General features: G+C 49.2%; 2 protein-coding genes across 4 annotated transcripts in view; one reads left to right on the top strand and one right to left on the bottom strand.

The window, feature by feature from the left end:
- LBR (lamin B receptor) overlaps positions 1-15,854 on the top strand; it is a 16,117-nt gene extending 263 nt beyond the window's left edge. Inside the window, exons 2-14 of one of the 3 annotated variants that reach the window (XR_001362183.1) lie at positions 1,472-1,693; positions 4,460-4,543; positions 4,787-4,979; positions 6,305-6,501; positions 8,440-8,494; positions 8,822-9,013; positions 9,631-9,734; positions 10,660-10,785; positions 11,560-11,728; positions 13,401-13,481; positions 13,580-13,702; positions 14,260-14,475; positions 14,770-15,854. Coding sequence is in view for 2 of the 3 variants with exons in the window: in XM_014539959.1 (XP_014395445.1) it covers positions 1,472-1,693; positions 4,460-4,543; positions 4,787-4,979; positions 6,305-6,501; positions 8,440-8,494; positions 8,822-9,013; positions 9,631-9,734; positions 10,660-10,785; positions 11,560-11,728; positions 13,401-13,481; positions 13,580-13,702; positions 14,260-14,420 (1,707 nt within the window). In the remaining variant the exon portion in view is untranslated. Of the gene's footprint in view, positions 1-1,471; positions 1,694-4,459; positions 4,544-4,786; positions 4,980-6,304; positions 6,502-8,439; positions 8,495-8,821; positions 9,014-9,630; positions 9,735-10,659; positions 10,786-11,559; positions 11,729-13,400; positions 13,482-13,579; positions 13,703-14,259 lie in introns of all 3 variants that reach the window. The other 2 variants (XM_014539959.1, XM_014539960.1) reach the window with 2 other exon arrangements.
- The window catches only part of DNAH14 (dynein, axonemal, heavy chain 14), a 152,975-nt gene continuing 146,954 nt past the window's right edge, over positions 15,188-21,208 (bottom strand). The window contains exons 73-77 of the mRNA XM_014539918.1: positions 20,034-20,146; positions 18,832-18,947; positions 17,717-17,880; positions 16,724-16,870; positions 15,188-16,325 (exon numbers count right to left, since the gene is read on the bottom strand). Coding sequence (XP_014395404.1) covers positions 16,113-16,325; positions 16,724-16,870; positions 17,717-17,880; positions 18,832-18,947; positions 20,034-20,146 — 753 coding nt within the window. The 3' untranslated portion in view covers positions 15,188-16,112. The remainder of the gene's footprint in view (positions 16,326-16,723; positions 16,871-17,716; positions 17,881-18,831; positions 18,948-20,033; positions 20,147-21,208) is intronic.

Here is a 21,208-nt window from a genome sequence, read left to right as displayed (position 1 = left end):
TACTGAGGGGGGGGTGGGCGGGTGTGTGGGTAACTGACTGTAGGTGTGGTTTTGAGGTTAGAGCAGTCAGTTCTGGCTCCGTTTGAAGGCACAGGGTCGCGCTACTGCTCTGGGTCAGATACTGTTTTGGCTCCGGGATTGTATGAATGAGACACAGCGCCCTGTTCCCGAGAAGTTGCCCGTCCAATGGAGAAGGCAGATGCTTCCCGGGTCGGTCCTGGTTTCATCCATGGGGTGACAGGCATTTGGGGGGTTAGGGAAGGCTCCTCGAGGTGTGGCCCCTGAGCCGAGTGCTGAGACAGAATAGGAAGCTCAGGTGCCGGAGGGGTGGCCTCCGCAGAGGGCAGCAGGCCAGAGGCCTGGGGCTGGGGGACACAGACAGCCAGGTGCTGCCAGGGTGTGGGGGGCGAGGCACAGCGGAGGGGGGTCAGAACTGGAGGGTGAGGGCTTCATCCCGAACACGGGATTCAATCAGGAGAGTGATATGCATTAGATTTGAGTCTGGCCTCTTCACCCCATCTGCTGAGGGCCTGGGCCTAAAATATCCGATCCGTGATGTAGAAATACTTAAAAAGGAAAAAGATGTATGACATAAGTTCTTTATTATTGGGTTCAACAGATATAAAATTCCTTTGTCAAAATGTTATAAAAGTTTCTACACACCTCTTTGCATTTCCGTTCCTTGTTTGCACCCATAGCCTTGGCACCACAGTGTGAGCGCTCTAGGGCAGGGCCTGCAAAGCTTTTGAATAAAGGGACACATATCCCAGGCTTTGTGGGCTTGTCGCGTCCGCATGTGGAGCAGCTCTAGGCAGCCGGAGGGGAGCGGGCATGGCTGTGCACCAACTAAACTTGATTTACCGACACTGGAATGGGAACTTCAGAGAATTCTCACGTGTCACCAAGTCTCTTCTTTTGATTTTGTTTGCAACCAGTTAAAGACTGGAAAGCCACGCTTAGCTCCGGGGCCACCCGAAACAGGTGGGAGGGATTTGGCCGGGAAGTTTGCCTTCCCAGGTCTGGGGCCCTGGAAACCCCGGACAAGGGCGGGTGAAGCGTCATAAGGTGTCCAAGTTGCACTCATTTCCAAGGTCTGCCTGTGGGTGTTGTTCCGAGTGAAACAGGGCTACTCTTCCCGTTATTGTTTGTGTGCAGGTTTCTTTTGCCCATCATCTCAGCTTTAATCAGTGTCATTGTAACTCTTCTTGTCTCTGTTCTTGGGGAGACGTACAGCTAGTTGGTTTAAACACATTCATTTCTGGCAACGCTTCAAAGAAGAATCAGGAGAGGAAAGGCTGCCTTTGTCTCCTGAGAGAGGGGTCATTAGGGCAGCATCCTCGTTGGCTCATCAGCCGTCTCAGGCCCCAGCATTTCCCCGCTGGTGTTAGCGTTCATGGAACCAGCGATGGCCTTTGCTGCCTCTCGAATGTGGGTCTGTCTGCATGTGGTATGACTTCTGCTCCCTCTCCAGCCTTTAGGTTCCTTTAGGCAAAGGAAAAGTGGCTCAACTTCCAGCTCTCCGTCCAGACGACGAGGGAGTCGGTCAAGGTCGCGTTCCCGCTCCCCCGGCCGCTCCCGCTCCCCCGGCCGAGCAGCTAAGGGTTCCCGCCGATCTGCCTCCGCCTCACACCATGTTGACATCAAGGAAATGAAGAAGGAAGTGTTGGAAGTGAAGTTGACTCCACTGGTATTGGTATGTGTGCACGCCTTCGGGACATCTTTATCCTTACACAGTGTTTAGTCTGTCTAAACTCCGTCTTCCCTTTGTGGATCTGGTTACTCATATTATTTGCAGTTAATAACATGAAAATGTCAGTGAAACATCAAATTCTAAGGTAATGATTATGGCAGATTTCATAAAAAAAAATGTTTGGAATAGAAGGTACAACGCCTTTAAGTGCCAATGAAAAAGAATGTTTTTAAGTTAAAAGAGTGCTATTTAATACTGTGTGTGTGTTTTTCTTAATATGCTTTTAAAAAATAGTGATTTTAGAGAGAGAAGGAGGATTGAGAAATATCGATTGGTTGCCTCCTGCACACCCCCGACTAGGGATCAAGCCCACAACCTGGGCATGTGCCCTGAGCAGGAATGGAACCTGTGACCTCTTGGTTCATAGGTCGATGCTCAACCACTGAGCCACACCGGCTGGGCAATATTGTGTTTTTAAAAAGCAGTTTTTAAGTATGTAATAGACATAGATTGTAGTTTGAACTGAGTTTTTATAGCTTATAAAAGCTCAGGTATAAAATGAATATATTCTGGCCCCCTTGGCATTTATATACTCGATCACTTTTCCTTTCAAAGATTGTTTTAATGGATTTACTTTAAAAGTCCAAGCTTGGAACCCTCAGGGTATGTGGGGCCTATAAGGATCTTGCACAATGAATATTTTAGATAGTAGACCAAACAGAAATTATTTTTAAGTAAAAAGAATTGAATGAAGGTAATTTTTCATTTATTCATTAATTGTTACCTTTTATGGATAAAATGCTCATAGATTTTTAATAGCCTTAAAAAATAGCATATGTACATACTGTTTTGTAGCCAGATTTAAAAACTTTTAAAAATTAGCAATAACCTCTGCATTATATTTTTCCACATCATTTTTTATGGTATTGTTTGTATTATACCATGTTATATGTATGTAACAGAATTGTTAAATTCAGCTCCCTTATTGGTGGACATTTAGCTTTTTCTGTTGAAATTTTCAGTAGTATAAACAAAATATTCTTATGCAACATCTGATACTTCCTTTGCTACGTCAGATGGATAGAGCAGATTTGAGGCTTTTGCCAAATCACTTGAAGACAGTGCGTACCAGCATCGGTAGTGTATGCATGCCCACTTTCTCATTCTGGGCATTATTATAACTTCTTTTGCCAATATGATTGTCACAGATTTTCCACTCACCATCTTAACTTGCCTTTTGAGAATTACTCGTGAGTCGGACCATTCCATCAGTGGCTCTCTGATATTGCCGGTCGGGGCGCAGGTGAAGGAGCAGGTGCTGGGGGCCACTTCCGTGTTCTCATTTTTAGAATTTGGTGGCCACGGGATTTCACAGTGTACCCTTATAGCCCTGCCCCCGCCGTGTCCACACCATGGCATTGAGGATGGGGTGTGGCACAGGGAAGACCAGGCTTAAGCTGCATGTGGCTTTGAACATCACCTCTTCCTTGTTCTTGTTGTGTCTTTTGCAATACTTTGCCTCACTGTGCGAGTATCCCGTCAGTTGCAGTAGGCAGGTTTAGGGTCAGCTATGTGACTAGTGTGTTTCAGGGTTGCATTTGTAGTTACTGTGGGTCATAGGTCGGACATTTGAAAACAGAGTGTAGTTGTCCGTGGTCTTTAGGTGGGTCCATTTGCTGCCAAGTGGCTCACTGGCACTTGGGTAAACTTCAGCGTATGTTGCATGCTCGCTGCAGTCAGACTTGGATTTGAACTGGAACTTGATGCTGAATTAATGCTGTTCTTTGCCAGCTGGCCTCCCAAATGATAGACTTGGGTTTTTAATGTGGTTTCCTCCTCTTGGTTTATTAGCTTTATAGTTTGCCTCTGACTTACAAAGGAGCAGAGTGACAGATGTCAGCCATGCTTTGCTGAAAATATCTCCTGCAAGCTGAAGCACTTTCCCGTCCCCTCTGATGAGAAAACCCGTCAGCTGCTGGGGGAGAATGCACATTCAAGGAAGGAGACCGAGTCAGGGCAAGGACAGAGAGTTAAGGTCACATAAGACCCAGGCAGCATGCAGCTCAGAAAGGGGGCCGTGTGTGTGTAGGTCCTAGGAACACTAGAAGTGCCCACTATTTCTTACCTTCCCATTATGGGCTATTTTGGGGGCAGTGAATGTCTTTTCGTTATTTTTAAAAACCAATTCATGAAATAATTGGCCAATTTTTACTTCTCTAACTCTCATAGTAAATATTAGCATATTTGTTATTGAACAATGAAATGATAACATTGAGTCTAATTATGCTTAAAAGACGAAAGAACTTATGTGGAATCTATACTGTAAAATCCAATCTTTTGAAGATGGGGAAATTCTAGTCAATTTTACGCCTTTTCCTTTTTAACAACAGTATCCTGAATTCTTCAGAATTAAAGCTGTGAAAATCGTTGGCTTTCTCTATTGCTTGATATCACAATAGTTAAGATTTACCATCAGGTTACTTTTTTTTTTAAAATATATTTTATTGATTTTTTACAGAGAGGAAGGGAGAGGAATAGAGAGCTAGAAACATTGATGAGAGAGAAACATCAATCAGCTGCCTCCTGCACACCTCCTACTGGGGATGTGCCCGCAACCAAGGTACATGCCCTTGACCGGAATCGAACCTGGCACCTTTCAGTCCGCAGGCCGACGCTCTATCCACTGAGCCAAACCGGTGCTGGCCATCAGGTTACTTTTTAATAAGTTACGATTCGTGTGGTTAAAATGCTTTATGTCCTTCAATTTAGAAGCCGTTTGGAAATAGCATCAACCGGCACAACGGGGAGCCGGAGCAGCGAGCGAGGAACGACATGGCGCACAGGAGCGTGCAGGTATGCGGCTCACTCTCGCCTCCGCCTCTGGTTAAAGGGGCTTTCCCTAAGGAAGCGCGTTGAAAACCACAATACCTCTTACATCTTTTCTAAAAGCCTGTCCTTCCATTGAGACTGAATATAATTTAATGAATTTATCCTTATTAGTTGATGGCTATATTACGATGCTGAGTTAGTTAATGTGGTAGCATTAATGATAACGATTGATGACAGATAATTAGTACCTTTTATTTTTTTAACCAGGAACAATTCCCTTTGTCACAAGAAAGTAGTTACACATCTACACAGCATAGCCTTCGTCCAAGAAGAGAAGAGAGCAAATTTAAAAAAATAGACTTAGAGGAAGAAAAAATTGTTACGAAAGGACCTACATTGTTGAGAACCTTGGACATGACAGCCACACAGACGAAGGAATTGGAGTTCGGAGGAGTCCCTGGTAGGTGTCAGAGCCGGGCTGAGCAGGGGCCGGGGGGCCGGGCCAGCGGGAGTTGCGATAAAGTGAACAGGAAAGGCCTTTCTCTGAAGATCTGAAGCAGGCCAGGCAAAGAGCCAGGTGGGAGCCCAGGGCGGAGGGAAGGCGGGGGAGGGGGGGGATGAATGAGGGAGGTGGGCGGGAAGAGATCAACAAAGAATTTGTGTGCATATAGGTATAACCCATGGACACAGACAATAGGGTGGTGAAGGCGGGGGGCGGGGGGCGGCTAGAAGAGGTCAACAATAAAGATTAAAAAAAAAAGGAACAGCAGGTCCAAAGGCCTGAGGTGGGAGCCTTTTATTGATTTCAGAGAGAGGAAGGGAGCGGGAGAGAGAGAGAGAGAGTCATTGATCGGCTGCCTCCTGCAGGCCACCTACTGGTTCTTGGGTTGACACTGAGCCACACCAGCTGGCCAGGTGGGAGCATTTTTGAAGATTATAATAGAGTAGAGAGGGTGCCAGAGTGGCTGTAGATGTTTAGCAATCTGTTAGGTTTTGATCAAAGAAGCGATAGAAGGAAGGTTGGCGTGGACGATCAGGGACAAGGAAATCTGCTTGTCAGCCCTGAGGTGACGGGCCTGGCGTGGGCAGGAGCAGGGAGGCTGTGGACATGAGATGGGGCATGGGCCTACCCTACCTGCCAGGCGGGTTGATTATGAGTCAAAGATCTGAGGTGCTCAGAGGCTTGGAGTTATTAAGTGGGTGGTGCTGGAGTTTTACGAGCCAGGAGAGGAAAGTGCTTCTTGACCAAATGGTCCCAAGTCCTGCAGGCTTTCTTGCTTGATCTTATAAGTTGTCTAGCTGCTCCATTAAAGATGGAGTCCAGCATCACTGAAAGTCTGGCTGTGTTACCTGAAGGTGATGCTGTTTTGTTAGAAACTTACGAAGTTTTAAAGATTAGGCTGATAATCGTTAGCTGTTCCGATCTTAATTTGCTGCGTTTTCAGAGTTCTAGAGCTTGGGTGTGAGCTGTCAGTGCTGGGCAGCTGCTGTGTTACTGCTTTAGGACCACGGTCGCTTGCCCACAGGACATGATAGAGATTAGGGCTTTTTTGTTTTGTTTGTTTTTTAATCTTTATTGTTGAAAGTATTACATAGGTCCTCCCCCCCACCCCTCCCCATTAACCTCTTGAGATTAGGGCTTTTTGATGATACACTGAAAATTGGTTTCAAGCAGCTGGCCAGACTAGAGTTCTGACCTTAAAAAACCCAAATGATTCTTGAAGAAAAACAACAGAAAACACTGGGTTGGAAATGGAGCCTTGAATGTTCCCTGATTGTCTGCAGGTGCGTTTCTTATCATGCTCGGCCTGCCTGCCTTCCTCTTCCTGTTGCTGTTGATGTGTAGACAGAGGGAGCCCAGTCTTCTGAACTTCCCGCCTCCTTTGCCAGCTCTGTCTGATCTGTGGGAAGCCAGAGTGTTCGGGGCCTACCTCCTCTGGTTTTGTGTTCAGGCTTTGTTCTACGCGCTGCCAATCGGGAAGGTAAGTTTCTGCCGGGGGTGGGGCGGGGCCCTGCGCGTTTCCTCCCTCTCCATGCTCACGTGCACAAGGTCACAGCAGGTCTACGCTGAAAGCTGTCCTCGCTCCTAACGACCCTCACTTGGTCTGGTAAGCCTTTGCCCTTGAACCCTGTAACACCTGCCTATTAAGTGGAACTTTAAAACTCGAATTGAGGTTTCTTGTGTAACTTTGCAAGAAAAGAATAAACTATTGTGCAAAATGGCCTAATGGTAGAGGTAAAAAAATCCCCCCCTCAGTAAAAGTTATTTCAGATACAGGATTTAAAGTGATCAGTTGATAAGCTACTGAGCTTAGTGGATTCAGCCTGCACTTTTTACTTATTTTTAAAATATATTCTTAAAATACCTTTTTATTGATTTTAGAGAGAGGGATAAAAACATCGATGAAAGAGAAACATCGATCGGCTGCCTCCTTCACACCCTGTAATGGGGATCAAGCCTGCCACCCAGGCCTGTCCCTGACTGGGAATTGAACTGGCGACCTCTGGCTCATGGGTCGATGCTCAACCACTGAGCCACACCAGCCAGGCTATTTTTCATATGAGTTTCTGATATTCCGAAATTTGTTGTCAGGAACATTTTATGTTCTTTCAGCCTCATGCAGTGTCTAAAATTTGTCCTCGTTGCTAAGTGTAGTTTTTCCTTCTTTCAATAGAGTATTTGGATAGACTGAAAGGAACATGAGATCCCTAAGCAATAAATAATTCATCTAGAGATCCTGTTCTTAGGGCTTTGCAAATGTACCAACTGTCTGTAAACCAAAGGATCAGGTTTGCTAGGAGTGGTGGATGCCAGTGACGGGGCTAGAGCTGCAGGCTTAAATATTTGGAATCTCACCACCACATCCTTGGCTGTAGCGAGAAGTGTTGTGATATAGACATTCAGGCTCTCCAGTGAAAATCACTAATTCAGATTAATTTAGGTAAGGTGAGCTCAAACTAGATAAGATTTATTAAGAAAAGCAGTTTTGATGCCTAAATTATCTATCATCTATCTATATATATATATATACACACACACACACACACACAGAAATAGAAACTGAAAACCCAACGCAGTATTTGTGAGACACCTTTAATAGGTAAGTATCAGTTGGAATTAGCATGTGGGGTTTTGCTAATCCTGTGATCTGAAACGGTATTACATTTCTCCCGGGTGCCCTTTCATAGCTAATGAAAGGGTAAAGGAGTGTAGCCCACGGAAAATGATACCATGTTAGTATTTGACAGTTTAAAATCACTTGTAATTTTCAGTAGTTATTTTGGGTGGTAAACGTGGCTGCCATTGAACGAGAGGGCTTTTCCCTTGAACTCGTCTCGTTCAGGTGGTGTGTTTCTCAGGTACCTGTGGCCCGGGCACACCAGGGGGTCTGAGAAGAGCTGAGTGGTCCCAAAACAAAGTGCTCAGGCTCTTATGGAGGAAACAGAATCCCGTTAATGACTAAGTCGGGGGCGTGGGTGTGTAAATGGCAGAGCAAGTCGGTATCTGAGTGCGTATCAGCTGGCGCATGGGCCAGAGCGGGCGGGCGAGTGGGAGAGCGGGCGGAAAGGGCCCCCCACACGCCAGTGTGAGCACTGGGCCGTCCCTGGAGGTTCTGAGCTAGAGCTGAACCTACAGGTGCTCCTACAGCCCGTCCAGTCTTGTGGCACGTGGGGCGGCTCTGGTGATGGTCTCATACACGGAGCAGTTACTATTAGTTCATATTTAAGACAAGTTCCTGAGGGTGGGCTTGCTTCATCAAAGCGTTTGCCGTAAGATGTTTGAAACCTGCTGCCAAGTTTCCCTGCCAAAGGCAGTCCTCCCGGGACGAGAGGTTTGAGTGACATTAGAAGACATCTAGTAGTATATGACACTAGTGCTGTGTTTCTAAGATTTCACATTCAGTTTCTTTTCTTTTAAGGTGGTAGAAGGAACACCTCTGGCCGATGGAAGAAGACTCCAGTACAGACTAAATGGTGATTTTTTTAAGACTCAAATTAATGACTTAAAGCTCAGAAGTGTTGAGTGTAAACCCCCAATGTCGATTACACCAGAACAGTAAACAGTAGCCTCTCTCTGGTCTGAAGGGCATGCACGTGAACTGTTCATACCTGCAGCCAGCACGTAAAAGTATTTGAGAAGTTACCTGAGAGACAGGCATCTGTATAGATTGCCTGTTCATGTTTGTGCATGTTTGGCCTGAATAATGAAATTAGGACTTTAAAAATAACCTTGCGTTCTTCTATACTGGGATCCATCTCACGTGCACGCTGGCTGACGTGGGTGTTCTTGCCTTTTTTAAGGGTTCTATGCTTTCATCCTGACGTCGGCAGCCGTGGGAGCCGCTCTCTTCTGGGGCGTGGAGCTGTGCTACGTGTACCACCATTTCCTTCAGTTCGCGCTGGCGGCCCTTGTGTTTGCTGCCGGCTTGAGTGTTTATCTCTACGCGCGGGGCCTGCGTGCGCCCCGGGGGGAACTGTCTCCGGCCAGCTCTGGTGAGCAGTGTGGGGAGTGCACCCCCACCCTCTACCCCCACTCCTGGGCGTGGGCTTGCGCACAGTGCCTTTCCAGCTTCAGTTTATGGGCAGGGAAGAGAAATAAGGACAAATAAAAAGAAACTTAAGAAACTATATTTCTTAATACTTTCTTGTTTATCTTCCCTTCTTTAGTCACTTGATGACAGTAAGACATTTTAGTAACTTAGAGTAACATTTTAGTAAAGGTTAGTAGCGTCATAATTTATGACAAATAATACTTTTTGTCCCAAGTAGTAAATAGCCTTTAAAAAAACAGCACAACAAAGAGATTTCAAATTGGTTGATTCTGACCTAAAGTATTTAAGCATTAAGAAAATTAAGTTGCTTATTTAGAAACATTATAAGCTACATTAAAAAGTATTCAGTTCCCTTAAAGTCAGGGATCTGGCCCCACGCTGTGCGGCAGGTGGATGGTCCGGGGCGCCGGTGCCCCGCTGCTCAGCCCCGGGTCCTCCTGCTGGGGGTGGGGGAAGTGGACCCGGGCAGAGGACAGCTGTGCCTGTGAGAGCCTCACAGTTGGGTCTGGAATAGGGTGTTTCCCAAAAGCTGTGTGAACAAGGACTGTCCCTTCTCAGGAAACGCCATCTACGATTTCTTCATTGGCCGCGAGCTAAACCCTCGGATCGGGACTTTTGATCTCAAATACTTTTGTGAACTGCGCCCGGGACTGATCGGATGGGTATGTGTGTTTTTTTTAGAATTTCAGTTCAGTAGTGCAAATTGGTCTTGGACTTAGAATTGCAGACAGTTTTAAGGAAGCAGTGGGTGGTATATTTTAGGAATAATTACAGCTTTCCCTAAATCTGCCTACTTAAAGTATTTTCTTACGGCGAATATAGTCCAGAGGTTAAGATGCCCTGTTACAGGTTATTAAACCATAAAAGGGTTTGTTTTATTTTCACAGTTGTTTCTATTTATGTAGGAAAGGGGTCGTGTTGGTGGATTCATGTAAGGAAAAAGAACAAACGTATTTCACACGCGTGGAGTTGCAACAGTAAAGAGTCCCCTTAGATCCATCCCTCCACTTCCCAGTGTTAGCATCTGGCACAGCCACAGCCATGATCCGGGGCAGCACAGAGCACTGGGACAGGTTCCCACGGGGGCCTGGCTCTATGGATCCTCTGCCGCCCACAGTCACTTCTGGTTACTGTGCTTTGGTCTCCTCTCGTCTTCCCTTGTCTCCCGTAACCTTGACCCTTGAGGAGGATCCTTTCATTGTATTAGTCCAGTGCTTTCTCCTTTTTTATCCTCACCGAGGATATGTTTTTATTGATTTTGAGAGAGAGAGAGAAAAACATTGGTTGCCTCCTTATGTGTCCTGATCTGGAATCGAACCCACAACCTCTTGGAGTATGGGGCATTGTTCCAGCCAGCTGAGCACCCTGCCAGGCCCAGTGCTTCCTCATGGTCGGAGTGATGCACTTGGGCAAGACCACCACAGACACGACCTTCTGTCCTCTCAGTGCACCTGTCCAGGGTTCACGGGTGACGTGTCTTATCACCGTGGCGGTGGCTGGGAAAGCTGGCGTCGCCCCCCTGCCCCCCGTGGGTGCTAAGGACCTTCTCCGAGGGCCCTGGGGACGATTCTGGCCCTTTGGTTTCAGGTGGTGATTAACTTGGTGATGCTTTTGGCTGAGATGAAGTTACAGCATCGTGCTGCTCCATCCTTGGCGATGATTCTGGTCAACAGCTTCCAGCTCTTATACGTGGTGGATGCGCTCTGGAACGAGGTAACTAGTTTCAAAAGCAGACGCCTCTGCCTGTGGGTGAGTAACCTGCCCTCTGGGCCGCGCTTCCACACCAAGTGAGGAGGTGCCCTGGACGGAGGGATGGCAGTCCCTGGGGTGCTTTGAGCCGATGTGGGGTGAGCACAGAAGGTGGTGGGTGTCTGCAGGCGTCCAGGGCCACCTGCTCACGCTCACCAAATGCTCAAGGGATGGCATTCACTTCCTTACTTAACCATGAGAAGTGGCCGTGTTGCCAGGTAGCTTATTTCCTTAAGTGGAAAATGTACCGAAAAGTCAGATTCTGATTAGAAATGACATTGGTGCATGTGGACTAGAAACATGCAGTTGGCGATGTCATTCCTCCTTCAGCAAACATCCCTGAGCACAGGCTCCGTGGCAGACAGGCAGGGTGCTGGGGGGATGAGGCGGAGCCACGGGTCCTGGCTGTTTGCCTCCTAGTCTCGGGGGGAGTGCGAGACTCAGGGGTCACAGTGCAGGCACACTCGCTCAGCCCGCAGGAGAGGCAGCCTCGGGGAAGCTTTAGCTGAGGTCAGAGAGGGTGTCCTGGGCGGAGGTGTGGGGGCACATGAGGCATTTCGGAGCCCTGTGGTGTCAGGGTCAGAGGGACGGGATGGAGACGCAGGCCAGGGACCCAGGCTCCCCCTCCCCAGCCCTTTAGGAATTTGACTCTAAACTAGACTTCACTTGAATACTTCACACACAGAAACTTTCCCCCAAACTCTGTTTTAAACCTCTCTTCCTGCGCCTCGCCCGCAGGAGGCAGTGCTGACCACCATGGACATCATCCACGACGGCTTCGGCTTCATGCTGGCCTTCGGGGACCTGGTGTGGGTGCCCTTCGTCTACAGCCTCCAAGCCTTCTACCTGGTCCGCCATCCCAACGAAGTATCCTGGCCGCTGGCGGCTCTGATTGTCGCTCTGAAACGTGAGTGTTCATTTCCCTCTGGGCTCCGAACGCAGTGCGCCCTGTGCCTCCATGTTTGTGTGACACGCCCTTTTCAGTGGCCGTAATGAGCTCAATTGGAAGCGAGCTGTGATGGGTGAGTGGTAAGGCGTTTGCAAAGAGAATGGATGCTTCATGCTTAGGTTTTTAGTAGATTTCTACTACAGAGAGATCTTTGAGATTTTTTATTGACAGTGGACATTCAGGGGGCGTGATGAGCTATTCCTAGCCCTTCAGAAGGGGTTCCCCTGATAGCCACTGGGGTAGCCAGGACATACTATTGACTGTATTGCCGATGCGCTACTTTACATCCCAGGACTTAACTGCCGGTTTGTGCTTCTTCAGCCCCTCACCTGTCCCCCCAACCTGCCTCCTGTCTGGCAACTATCAGTTTGTTCTAAAGAGAGAATTTTTATATCAACCAGTTTGCTTTTAAATTTAACCCTTTGTACGCCATAAGCGTCTATAGCAGGGGTCCTCAAACTTTTTAAACAGGAGGCCAGTTCACTGTCCCTCAGACCGTTGGAGGGCCGGACTATAGTTAAAAAAAACAAAACGGGAACAAATACAATATTTGTATTTGCATGTGGCCCGCAGGCCATAGTTTGAGGACCCCTGATCTATAGACACAGTTACATTCAAAATATCGTTGCGTGGCAGTGAACTGGTTAATTGTTTTAGTAACGACTCATCTTTTTCTGGTGGCATCTCTGAGAGGAGAGGAGTCCTGCCTTCTTAGGGCTTCCCTTCCACCAGGGGAAACAGACTCAGACGCTCGCAGGAGGCCCATGGAAGGACAGAGGGACTAGTCGAGAGACCTTCTCGCTGGAGGATATGGAGTTCGGTCTGAATTTTAGTGGGTGAAATGGGTGGGAAGAGTGAGCAGTAGTTGGGGGATGTGGTGTGGACGAGCTTCAAGGGCCATCTGTCTACACCAGTGATGGCGAACCTTTTGAGCTCGGCGTGTCAGCATTTTGGAAAACCCTAACTTAACTCTGGTGCCGTGTCACATATAGAAATTTTTTGATATTTATTTTATATATTTAAATGTCATTTAACAAAGAAAAATCAACCAAAAAAATGAGTTCGCGTGTCACCTCTGACACGTGTGTCATAGGTTTGCCATCACTGGTCTACACTGTCGCTTACCTCCACCAGAGGGCAGGCGAGGAGATGGGCACTGAGTTTCAGGTAGGGCTAGTTCTGCCACTAATTGGGGCCCTGGCACAAGAGGAAATTCTGGTTTGGTTTACCCATGTCGACCTGTGGGAAGGCATGTTACAGGTGAGCTAATCATAGGAATCGTTTACCACTTTCATAGTCAGTGAGACGTCAGGGACTGTTCGCTTGGGCATTCTGAAATAAAGCTACTGACTTGTAGGATTGCAGTGAGATTTGGCATATATTTAAGTGCAAGACGTAGTACTGAGTCTGAGCTAGAGTTTTAATGAACCAAAGTGTTCATGTTACGGCCAGCAGGCAGCGTAACTCACAGAAGAGAGAGCCTGCTCTTCATTATACTAGCTCTAGACTTGGCTTTATTGCAATGTGGGCTGTTAGGATGGAAGCAGTGTGAGAGGTTTGTTAAATTTCCTCAGAGCTCAGAAATAATAGCTAAGGGAAATTGCTAACATGAATTCTTAAAAATTTACAGTTTGTGGCTATGTAATCTTCCGATGTGCAAATGCTCAGAAAAACGCATTCCGGAAAAATCCTGCTGATCCAAAGCTTGCACGTAAGCACTGCTTTTATATTTATCGCATTTGTATTGCATAATTATCATGTCTCTATTTGCCTACATGTCATTACAAATGTGTTTTTATTTTTATGTAGATTTACAGACCATTCATACTTCAACGGGAAAGAACCTTCTAGTTTCCGGATGGTGGGGCTTCGTTCGCCACCCCAACTACTTGGGTGACCTCATCATGGCCCTGGCCTGGTCCCTCCCGTGTGGTAAGCACCAGGAGGCGCGCTCACCTGACTGTCCGTCCACAGGAGATGTCCTTTGTTGGGACATCGTGGGCAGACGCTCCTCCCTGTCTGTGGACACGCGGGGCCTCGTTCCTCTGGCTTCTGAGGGGAGTTAGGGACTCACAGAGCCTGAAGTTTTCCTCGAAACTTCTAAAAGCAAACGTGCAGTTTTAAACTGTGTCTGATGCTTTTGGCTAAGCAGCATATATGGGGATTAATTTCACTGTTATCCCCGACTCAGTGTACACACTGAGACCCTGCTCTGCAGCAGCAGCGAAGGCCGATCTGTCTTCTACCAGCCTGGCCTGCTCGGCTGCCCCCACCCCACTGAGCACCAGGGGCAGACGGGAGGACAAATGACCTGATCACAGTGGGTGGTTAGAGTGGATTAATCACACTTATCTGATGAGCTTTTAGTTCAGACACCGCCCCTGCCACCACCAGCGGGACCTTCTGAACTGGTTTAGGGAAAGCAGAACAACTTGGTATTGTGCGCTTTGGTAAACACAGCACTGACTGCTGTTCCCGCCGCTCCCCAGGTTTTCAGCACGTCCTGCCCTACTTCTACGTGGTTTACTTCACCGTGCTGCTCGTGCACCGAGAGGCCCGGGACGAGCGCCAGTGCAGGAGGAAGTACGGCCTGGCTTGGGACCAGTACTGCCAGCGCGTGCCCTACCGCATCGTCCCCTACGTGTACTGACCGTCCGCCGGCGCATGTCCCCAGCGAGCCTTCCTTCGTTGCACTGAGAGGTTCTGTAAGTTCCTTTCTGAGCCAGGACTATGGAGCCAAGTAATCAGTCTTTTACTATAGCCCTGAGTATGATTTCTAAATCATAACATTTAACACGAGGAAAGACAAAGATGTTAAGACTTTGCATTCAAATAGGAAATGTTTAGCCCTTAAAAATCTGCAAGCCAGTCCCATTATTGCCCTGAGAAGAACACTTTCCATGTTTATGGGTTTGATTTTAAAAATGCCGGCCTTGTTTTATAGTTGGTTCTTAAGTGGAAACACTGTTACAATGACAGTGTGTTGTGTTTTACTGTAGGAAGAGAATAGAATTTTCCTTCAGGTTGAAGTAAGAGGTGTGTCAAGGGACACCATTCGTAGTAGCTTGCTTACCCTGAACTTCTGAAACTGCATTCGGAAATGTAAATACATAGCCTTTATGTAATATATGGTGACTTTGGGTTTCTCTGTACAGTATTTTGAATGTGAAATAATTGTCAGGACTAAGTATCTTAACAAAAACATTTGCAGTATTTTAAATTAAGTTCTGTAAAGTAATACATGTGAATTATAATTTTTGAAATAGAATTCATTTGGTATTTTGTAAAAGATGCTATTAAGACATAGGAAGGTATTTTTCTTAATCCAAAGTTTGCAAATTAGGCTTTTCTACCTCAATTGCAGGTGTGTGTTTGCCTTTATAAACTTGCAAATAGAAAAAAAAATATTAGAATAAATATATATTTTTGGAGTAACATCCCTATTTAAACATTTTTACACAGATTGGAGGTTGAAGACTTGCCATTTCAGGCTAATATTTTTATATGTTTTTGACTTTTTTAAGCTGTGTTTTTGCTACTGCTGAGCTCATGCAGTTTATACTGTATTTTGTACATTCTTTATATTCCAAAACTCTGCTGCCTGTGAGGGAGTGTGGTATTCAGCTAAAAACAATGCAAGGGAATAGTTTAAAATCCTTTCTCTCTTAGTCTAATAGATGTGCCTCAGGTAGCTTTAGCTGTTAAATTCTAGTTAATAGTCTCATTATTAATTGTTCTGTAGGGAAAGCAAATCCACTAAACTTCTGTATTTGAATTTCAGTTCTCAGTACCTTAAACATGCAGGCATCTAGTAAGTGCAGTGCAGATGTTGAGTTGAAGGATGGATTTGACGTGGGCCACGTGGGTCTGCGCGTTATCCGCACTGCAGCCTGTGCTTCAGTTCAGGGCCGTGCGCAGAGGTGGGTTTGCGTAGCGCCCTGTAGTCTACAGACACTGTGCTTCCCCCTGGCGACGGAGGAAGGACACGGACTTCTCTCCCCGTCATGAGAAAGCGCCTCATATCCGCTGCCTTTTGCTTCTTGTGTTTTAAGTTGGAAATGTTGGAAATAAAGAGATAGGACCCGGAGCCTTGGTTTTCCTTCCTTTGCGTGTAACTCTGGGATCACTGAGACCGGAACGGGCGTCCTTAGATTACATGCCCCAGACATCTTTCCCTTTTTGTTTGGGACGCTCCTGGACCACAGGGGACCCCTAGCCACGAGGGAGAAAGAGCGTCTGCCTGCACACGTTTCTACTCGGGTAACTTTTCACTGCTACACGCGCACGGCCTGGAACAGGTACACCTGGTCAGAGTCCACATTTACCTGGTGTGGGACGGAGTTTATTTCTCATTCTTCTCACACAGCAGGGCGACCTGCATGGTGATCCAGTGACTGGGAGGTCTCCTTGTGGGCAAGAACACCGACGTTAAGCTGGAAGGGGAGCCGGTCGTTATGGAAGTGGACGACCGCTGAGGCGTCTGATAAACTGGGCACTCGAAGGTGTGGCCTTCCGACTCCGGCGGGTTAGCAGCGGCTGGCGTCTCGGGGGAAACCTGAGAGAGAACCCAGCAGTCCAGCTGCACAGCTCAAACCACCCACAGCGCACGTTTCCTACGTGCTAGACCTGGGGGCTTGTTAGGAGTTAAACACCCTGAAGGTCAGGGGGCTGTGTAACGGCACATGGGGATTACGCCTGGAGGATGTCATCTTAAAGTGTAACTACGGCTTCCTATAGCGCCTGTTCTTGAGAAGTGACGGTGGCTGTTGGTATAACATCTATTTTAGATTCTGGCAATATTTGGGGCTATTGTAAACGTGTTCGTGTCTCGGACTGCAGCTGGGGGGGCCTCCACCTTCCTGAGAGCCTCCGAGTTAAAAAGTATCCAATTTCCCCCGTGAACCAGGGGACGTGGAGGCCCCCAGGCGGCGTGACAAACATCGGGGTGCTGACCTTGGTTGGCAGGAAGTAGATTTCCGGGAAATCGCAGCATATCTCGCGAGGCAGCGAGTCCTCTAGTATTTTCTCTTCGGGATTCCACCTTGCTCCCTCGATGAATAATCCAAAAATGTGAGCCCCGATGTGTGAGGGGTCCGTGCTCTAAGATCAAAGAGAGGTGCTGTCAGCGGCGCCTGGGCAGGACCCTGCCTTGACCAGACGCCCCACTGGGGACGGGCCTGGAGGAAGCGGACAGCTCCCCGCCAGCTGCGGGGGGGCCCCGTCCCTGTACTGGGGAGCTGTTGCCGGGTGCGACTCTGAGACCTGAAACAAGTGTGTAGGCTCTGCATGTGCTAATCCTGAGCTGACGAGTGTTTCAAACACAGTAAAACCCCACATTTCCAGAAGGACCATCTTCGGCCCCGCCTTTCAGAAGACAGATCATAAAAGGGGTCAGACTCTGTCCCCTGCTTCTACCCCTGCAGCTACGAGATTCATGGAGCTCTGGGAATTTAAAACCTGGGAGGGACTCGGGAGCATATCTTTGAACGACAGTAAAAGGGGTGAACGAGTTGCTGATCGATTCTGTTGAGCAGAAAACTTTGTTGGCAGCAGCTCCAAATCTGGGGTGTCTCCAGGGGGGCCTGGAAGGCAATGTGCTCTCCCCCCCTGTGTGGAGGGCGGGGCGGCCGGCACAGTGCCCCCCGAAGGTTCCGTCTTCTCTGATCGGGCAGGTCCCTGGAGAGGGGACGGGCACCTTGTCCCGAGCTCCCCCTCCAGGCTGCCTGGCCCTTGCTGGCCCCTATAGTGCCTGTTCTTGAGAAGTGACGGTGGGAGAGAGGACGGTGAGGGCATGTGGGCCTGAAGGGGACTGTGCCTGTGTATCCTGCCCGCCTGGTGCCTGCCTGGCGCCGGGCACGTGCTGAGTGCGGAGTAAGGTCTGTGGAGGAGATGACTGCCTGAACGAACGAGTGATTGCTCTTCCCGACTTGCTGAGCATCCCGGTACCTTGAAGGCTCTCCTGACCAGGTTGAGCGTCTTCTGGACCATGATGGAGAACTCCTCCTCTTTGGAGCCAATGGTGCTGGGGATCACCTGGTGGGTAAAGGTGAGGGCGTCCGTAGAGATGCCGTGGGCCCTCCCGTAGTCCTGCAGCACAGCGGTAAGGAAGGCTTCGGAGAGAAACACAAGTTCCTTGTGAGTCTCAGGGACCCGGGGGCTGTGCGCGTCCCAAAGGTCCCGGGGGGAGGGGGGGGGCGGGGTGAGCGCTGTCAGCCACACGGATGCCTCCTGGGGAGGGAAGAAGGGGAAGAGAAAGAGGGTCAGGAGATGCGAGAGGTGGGGGTGAGGCCGGGCTGGGTGCCAGGAGAGGCATTTGCTCTTCAAACATTTATCCAGTGTTTCAGGGGCTGGGGGTGCAGCAGGGAGGCAAGCGGCCCTGCTTCACCCACATGGAGCTTGCTGTCTAGCATTACCCGCCCCCCTCCAACCCCCAACACACACTGCTGTGATCCATACCGGTGGACGTCTGTCCTTCCTGCTGGACATTTGTGCCAAGCAGGTGGGGCCCAGGGCCCAGCAAACGCTCACTTACTCATTCCTTCCTTCGTTCTCGTTAAACGGATACATTAATGAAAATGGCCGAAGCCCAGAATCAATCCCTAACACAGTGATGGCGAACCTATGACATGCGTGTCAGAGGTGACATGCGAACTCATTTTTTTTGGTTGATTTTTGTTAAATGGCATTTAAATATGTAAATAAATATCAAAAATATGTCTTTGTTTTACTATGGTTGCAAATATCAAAACATTTCTATATGTGACATGGCACCAGAGTTAAGTTAGGGTTTTTCAAAATGCTGACAGGCCGAGCTCAAAAGGTTCGCTATCACTGCCCTAACATGTGCCGTGGCCTCTGGGAGGGGTCTAGTGTCGGCCTCTGACCTCATCAAATGAATGGCCTGGGGCTGAGGCCCGGAGACACCTGCCAGGGTGGGGGTGGGGGGTGGGGGAGGAGTCAGTGCAGGCAGGAGGCCTGACACCTGAGGAGGGAGGAGGCCGGGGACTGTGGTGGACGCTGAGGGTGCGGAGGGCGGGGCTGGTCCTGGTTCGCACGCTCACCTTGTGGAAAGAAGAAAGCTGGGAGCCAGTATCTTGCAGGAAACCCTTCAAAGAAATTCTTTTCAAGTTTGGGGCTGGTGCTAGAGTGCTTCCAGGCCAAGGTAAACCTCATATACCTAGGGGCAGGCAGACACAGGCGGGGATGGTGACAGCATAACCACACGGTCAGGCCACCCGGGGAGATTTCTCCATCCCACACCCTCCCTCCCTCCCGCCTCATCGCAAACCCTCCCCAGGCGGGAACCTGGCCAGCGAGGGCTGTAAAGCTGGTGAGACCGGCAGGCAGGGGCAGGCCTTAACTGGCCCCCCTGTTTATCGCAGCGGGTCCCTGGCCAGGCCGGGCAGAGCCTCGCGGGCTGTTTGAGTCCCTGGGGGAGGAGGACGGCCGGGAACATTCGCTCACGGCTGGGCTGCAGGGACGAGGCGCAGTTGGGCACAGACTTTGGAACCAGATTTCCTGGGTTCAAACCCCAACACTCCCACTTGCTGGTTGGGGAGCCGTGGGCAAGTCCCCGCAGGTTTTGTGCCTCGGTTTCCTCCTCTCTACGCGACAGTTCTGCTTCGTGCCCTGGGGTCGCTGTGAAGGTTTGGTGACGGGCACGAGGACAGCCCCTGGACGAATGCCTGGCTCGCTGTGGGTGCTCAGTAAGTGTCTGGCACTCACGTCTTTCCATTGGCTGTGTATCATGTATTCAACACGCTTAACAATGACATGCAACTAATTCTTCGTTCTTCTCACCTCTCCCCTCTCCCCTCGCTACTTTCACAAGACACAGTATGGCCAGAGAATGTCCTAGGCCAGTGGTCGGCAAACTCATTAGTCAACAGAGCCAAATACCAACAGTACTTCTTCAAAATAGACTCGCCCAGGCCGAAAACCGACTTCTGCGCATGGGCCACGAAGTTCCAATCGCACTGTACGTGCGCCTGCACGTGGTATTTTGTGGAAGAGCCACACTCCAGGGGCCAAAGAGCCGCATGTGGCTCGCGAGCCGCGGTTTGCCGACCATGGCCCTAGGCTCTGTCTGTCTCTTCGAGGGCAGTGACCCTGGACGGGGCGGGACTCGGTCTCATTTCCTCGCCCTAAGGGGGAGGTGAGGTCCCCCACCCCCGCGAGGCCCAACATGAGCGAGCATGCTGCGCACCATGAAGCTCTGAGCCACAACCAGGAGGACACGTAAGGAAAGCGGCGGTCGCCCTACCGGTGGTAGATCGCCGTGTAAGCCATCTTGGCCCAGGTGTTGAAGAAATTCAGTCGCTGGATGAGGTTGTTAACCCAGGAAGCCAGGGGCTTGCACGACTTGTAGGCGTGTTTCTGTTAGGACGGAGGCACGGGCACATCGTAACGTCCTTTAGTGTTTTTTTTTTCTGGCCCATAGAAACAAGCTATTGCCGGGGGCAACGGGGGCGGGAGAGGCCAGAATTTGGCAGCCAGTCCCCCTCCTCACCCCCACCTCCTACTTTACAAAAGTCTCCTGTCCAGAGAACCCCTTGTCTCCCCCATGTCACCGCACACAGCGGCCGGCTCCCCCTGGTCATGGGAGGCCTGGGCCTGGTGTTTTTTTTTTCTGGCCCATAGAAACAAGCTGTTGCCGGGGGCAACGGGGGCGGGAGAGGCCAGAATTTGGCAGCCAGTCCCCCTCCTCACCCCCACCTCCTACTTTACAAAAGTCTCCTGTCCAGAGAACCCCTTGTCTCCCCCATGTCACCGCACACAGCGGCCGGCTCCCCCTGGTCGCGGGAGGCCTGGGCCTGCAGCCAGCTAAACTTGGAGTTGACCAGAGCCTGGAGCTGGCTTTGCCCCGCCAGCTGCTCCTCCCCTGGTGTGCCTCTTGGGGCGGGGGTGGGGGTGGGGGGGACCCAGGGGCCTGGGTGCTGTCAGCTGGCTTAGTTGGCACTCCCAAGACACTAATTTGCGTTTCTAGAATTTAAAGCACATATGCCCTTCTCTAAGCACATGTATGCATAGATCAGCCTGGGTCTTATGTAAGTATATGTGCTCTTACAATCCTTAAAAATGACATTTTTCTGAAACTTAAGGATTTAACAATACATCTTAGAGATGTGTCCAAGTATATCCGCATCATCGTTTAACCGGATTCCGATTAAGAGGAATGACAGTTGTTTTCAGCTTTATGCTGTGATAACCAGTCCTGGGATAGATACCTCAGGGGTATTCAATACCTCAGATAAATGTATTTAAGTAGACTTGCCAAATTTCTCTCTAAGAGATCTTATTAATATCAACTCACCAAAAGTATGTCAGCACCTTTTAATGCAGGCGCATCATGATATTTCGCCACGTGGCTGTACCACAGTCAGCCTAGTCCTGCCTGCGACGGGACCTCTACTTCCCGTCGATCCGGCCCGTAAAGGC

The sequence above is a fragment of the Myotis brandtii genome, unplaced genomic scaffold (genome assembly GCF_000412655.1).
Source record: "Myotis brandtii unplaced genomic scaffold, ASM41265v1 scaffold231, whole genome shotgun sequence".
In the NCBI taxonomy this organism is placed as follows: Eukaryota; Metazoa; Chordata; class Mammalia; order Chiroptera; family Vespertilionidae; genus Myotis; species Myotis brandtii.
The sequence above is the reverse complement of the archived record's forward strand: the minus strand, read 5'-3'. Positions and strand labels throughout refer to the sequence as shown.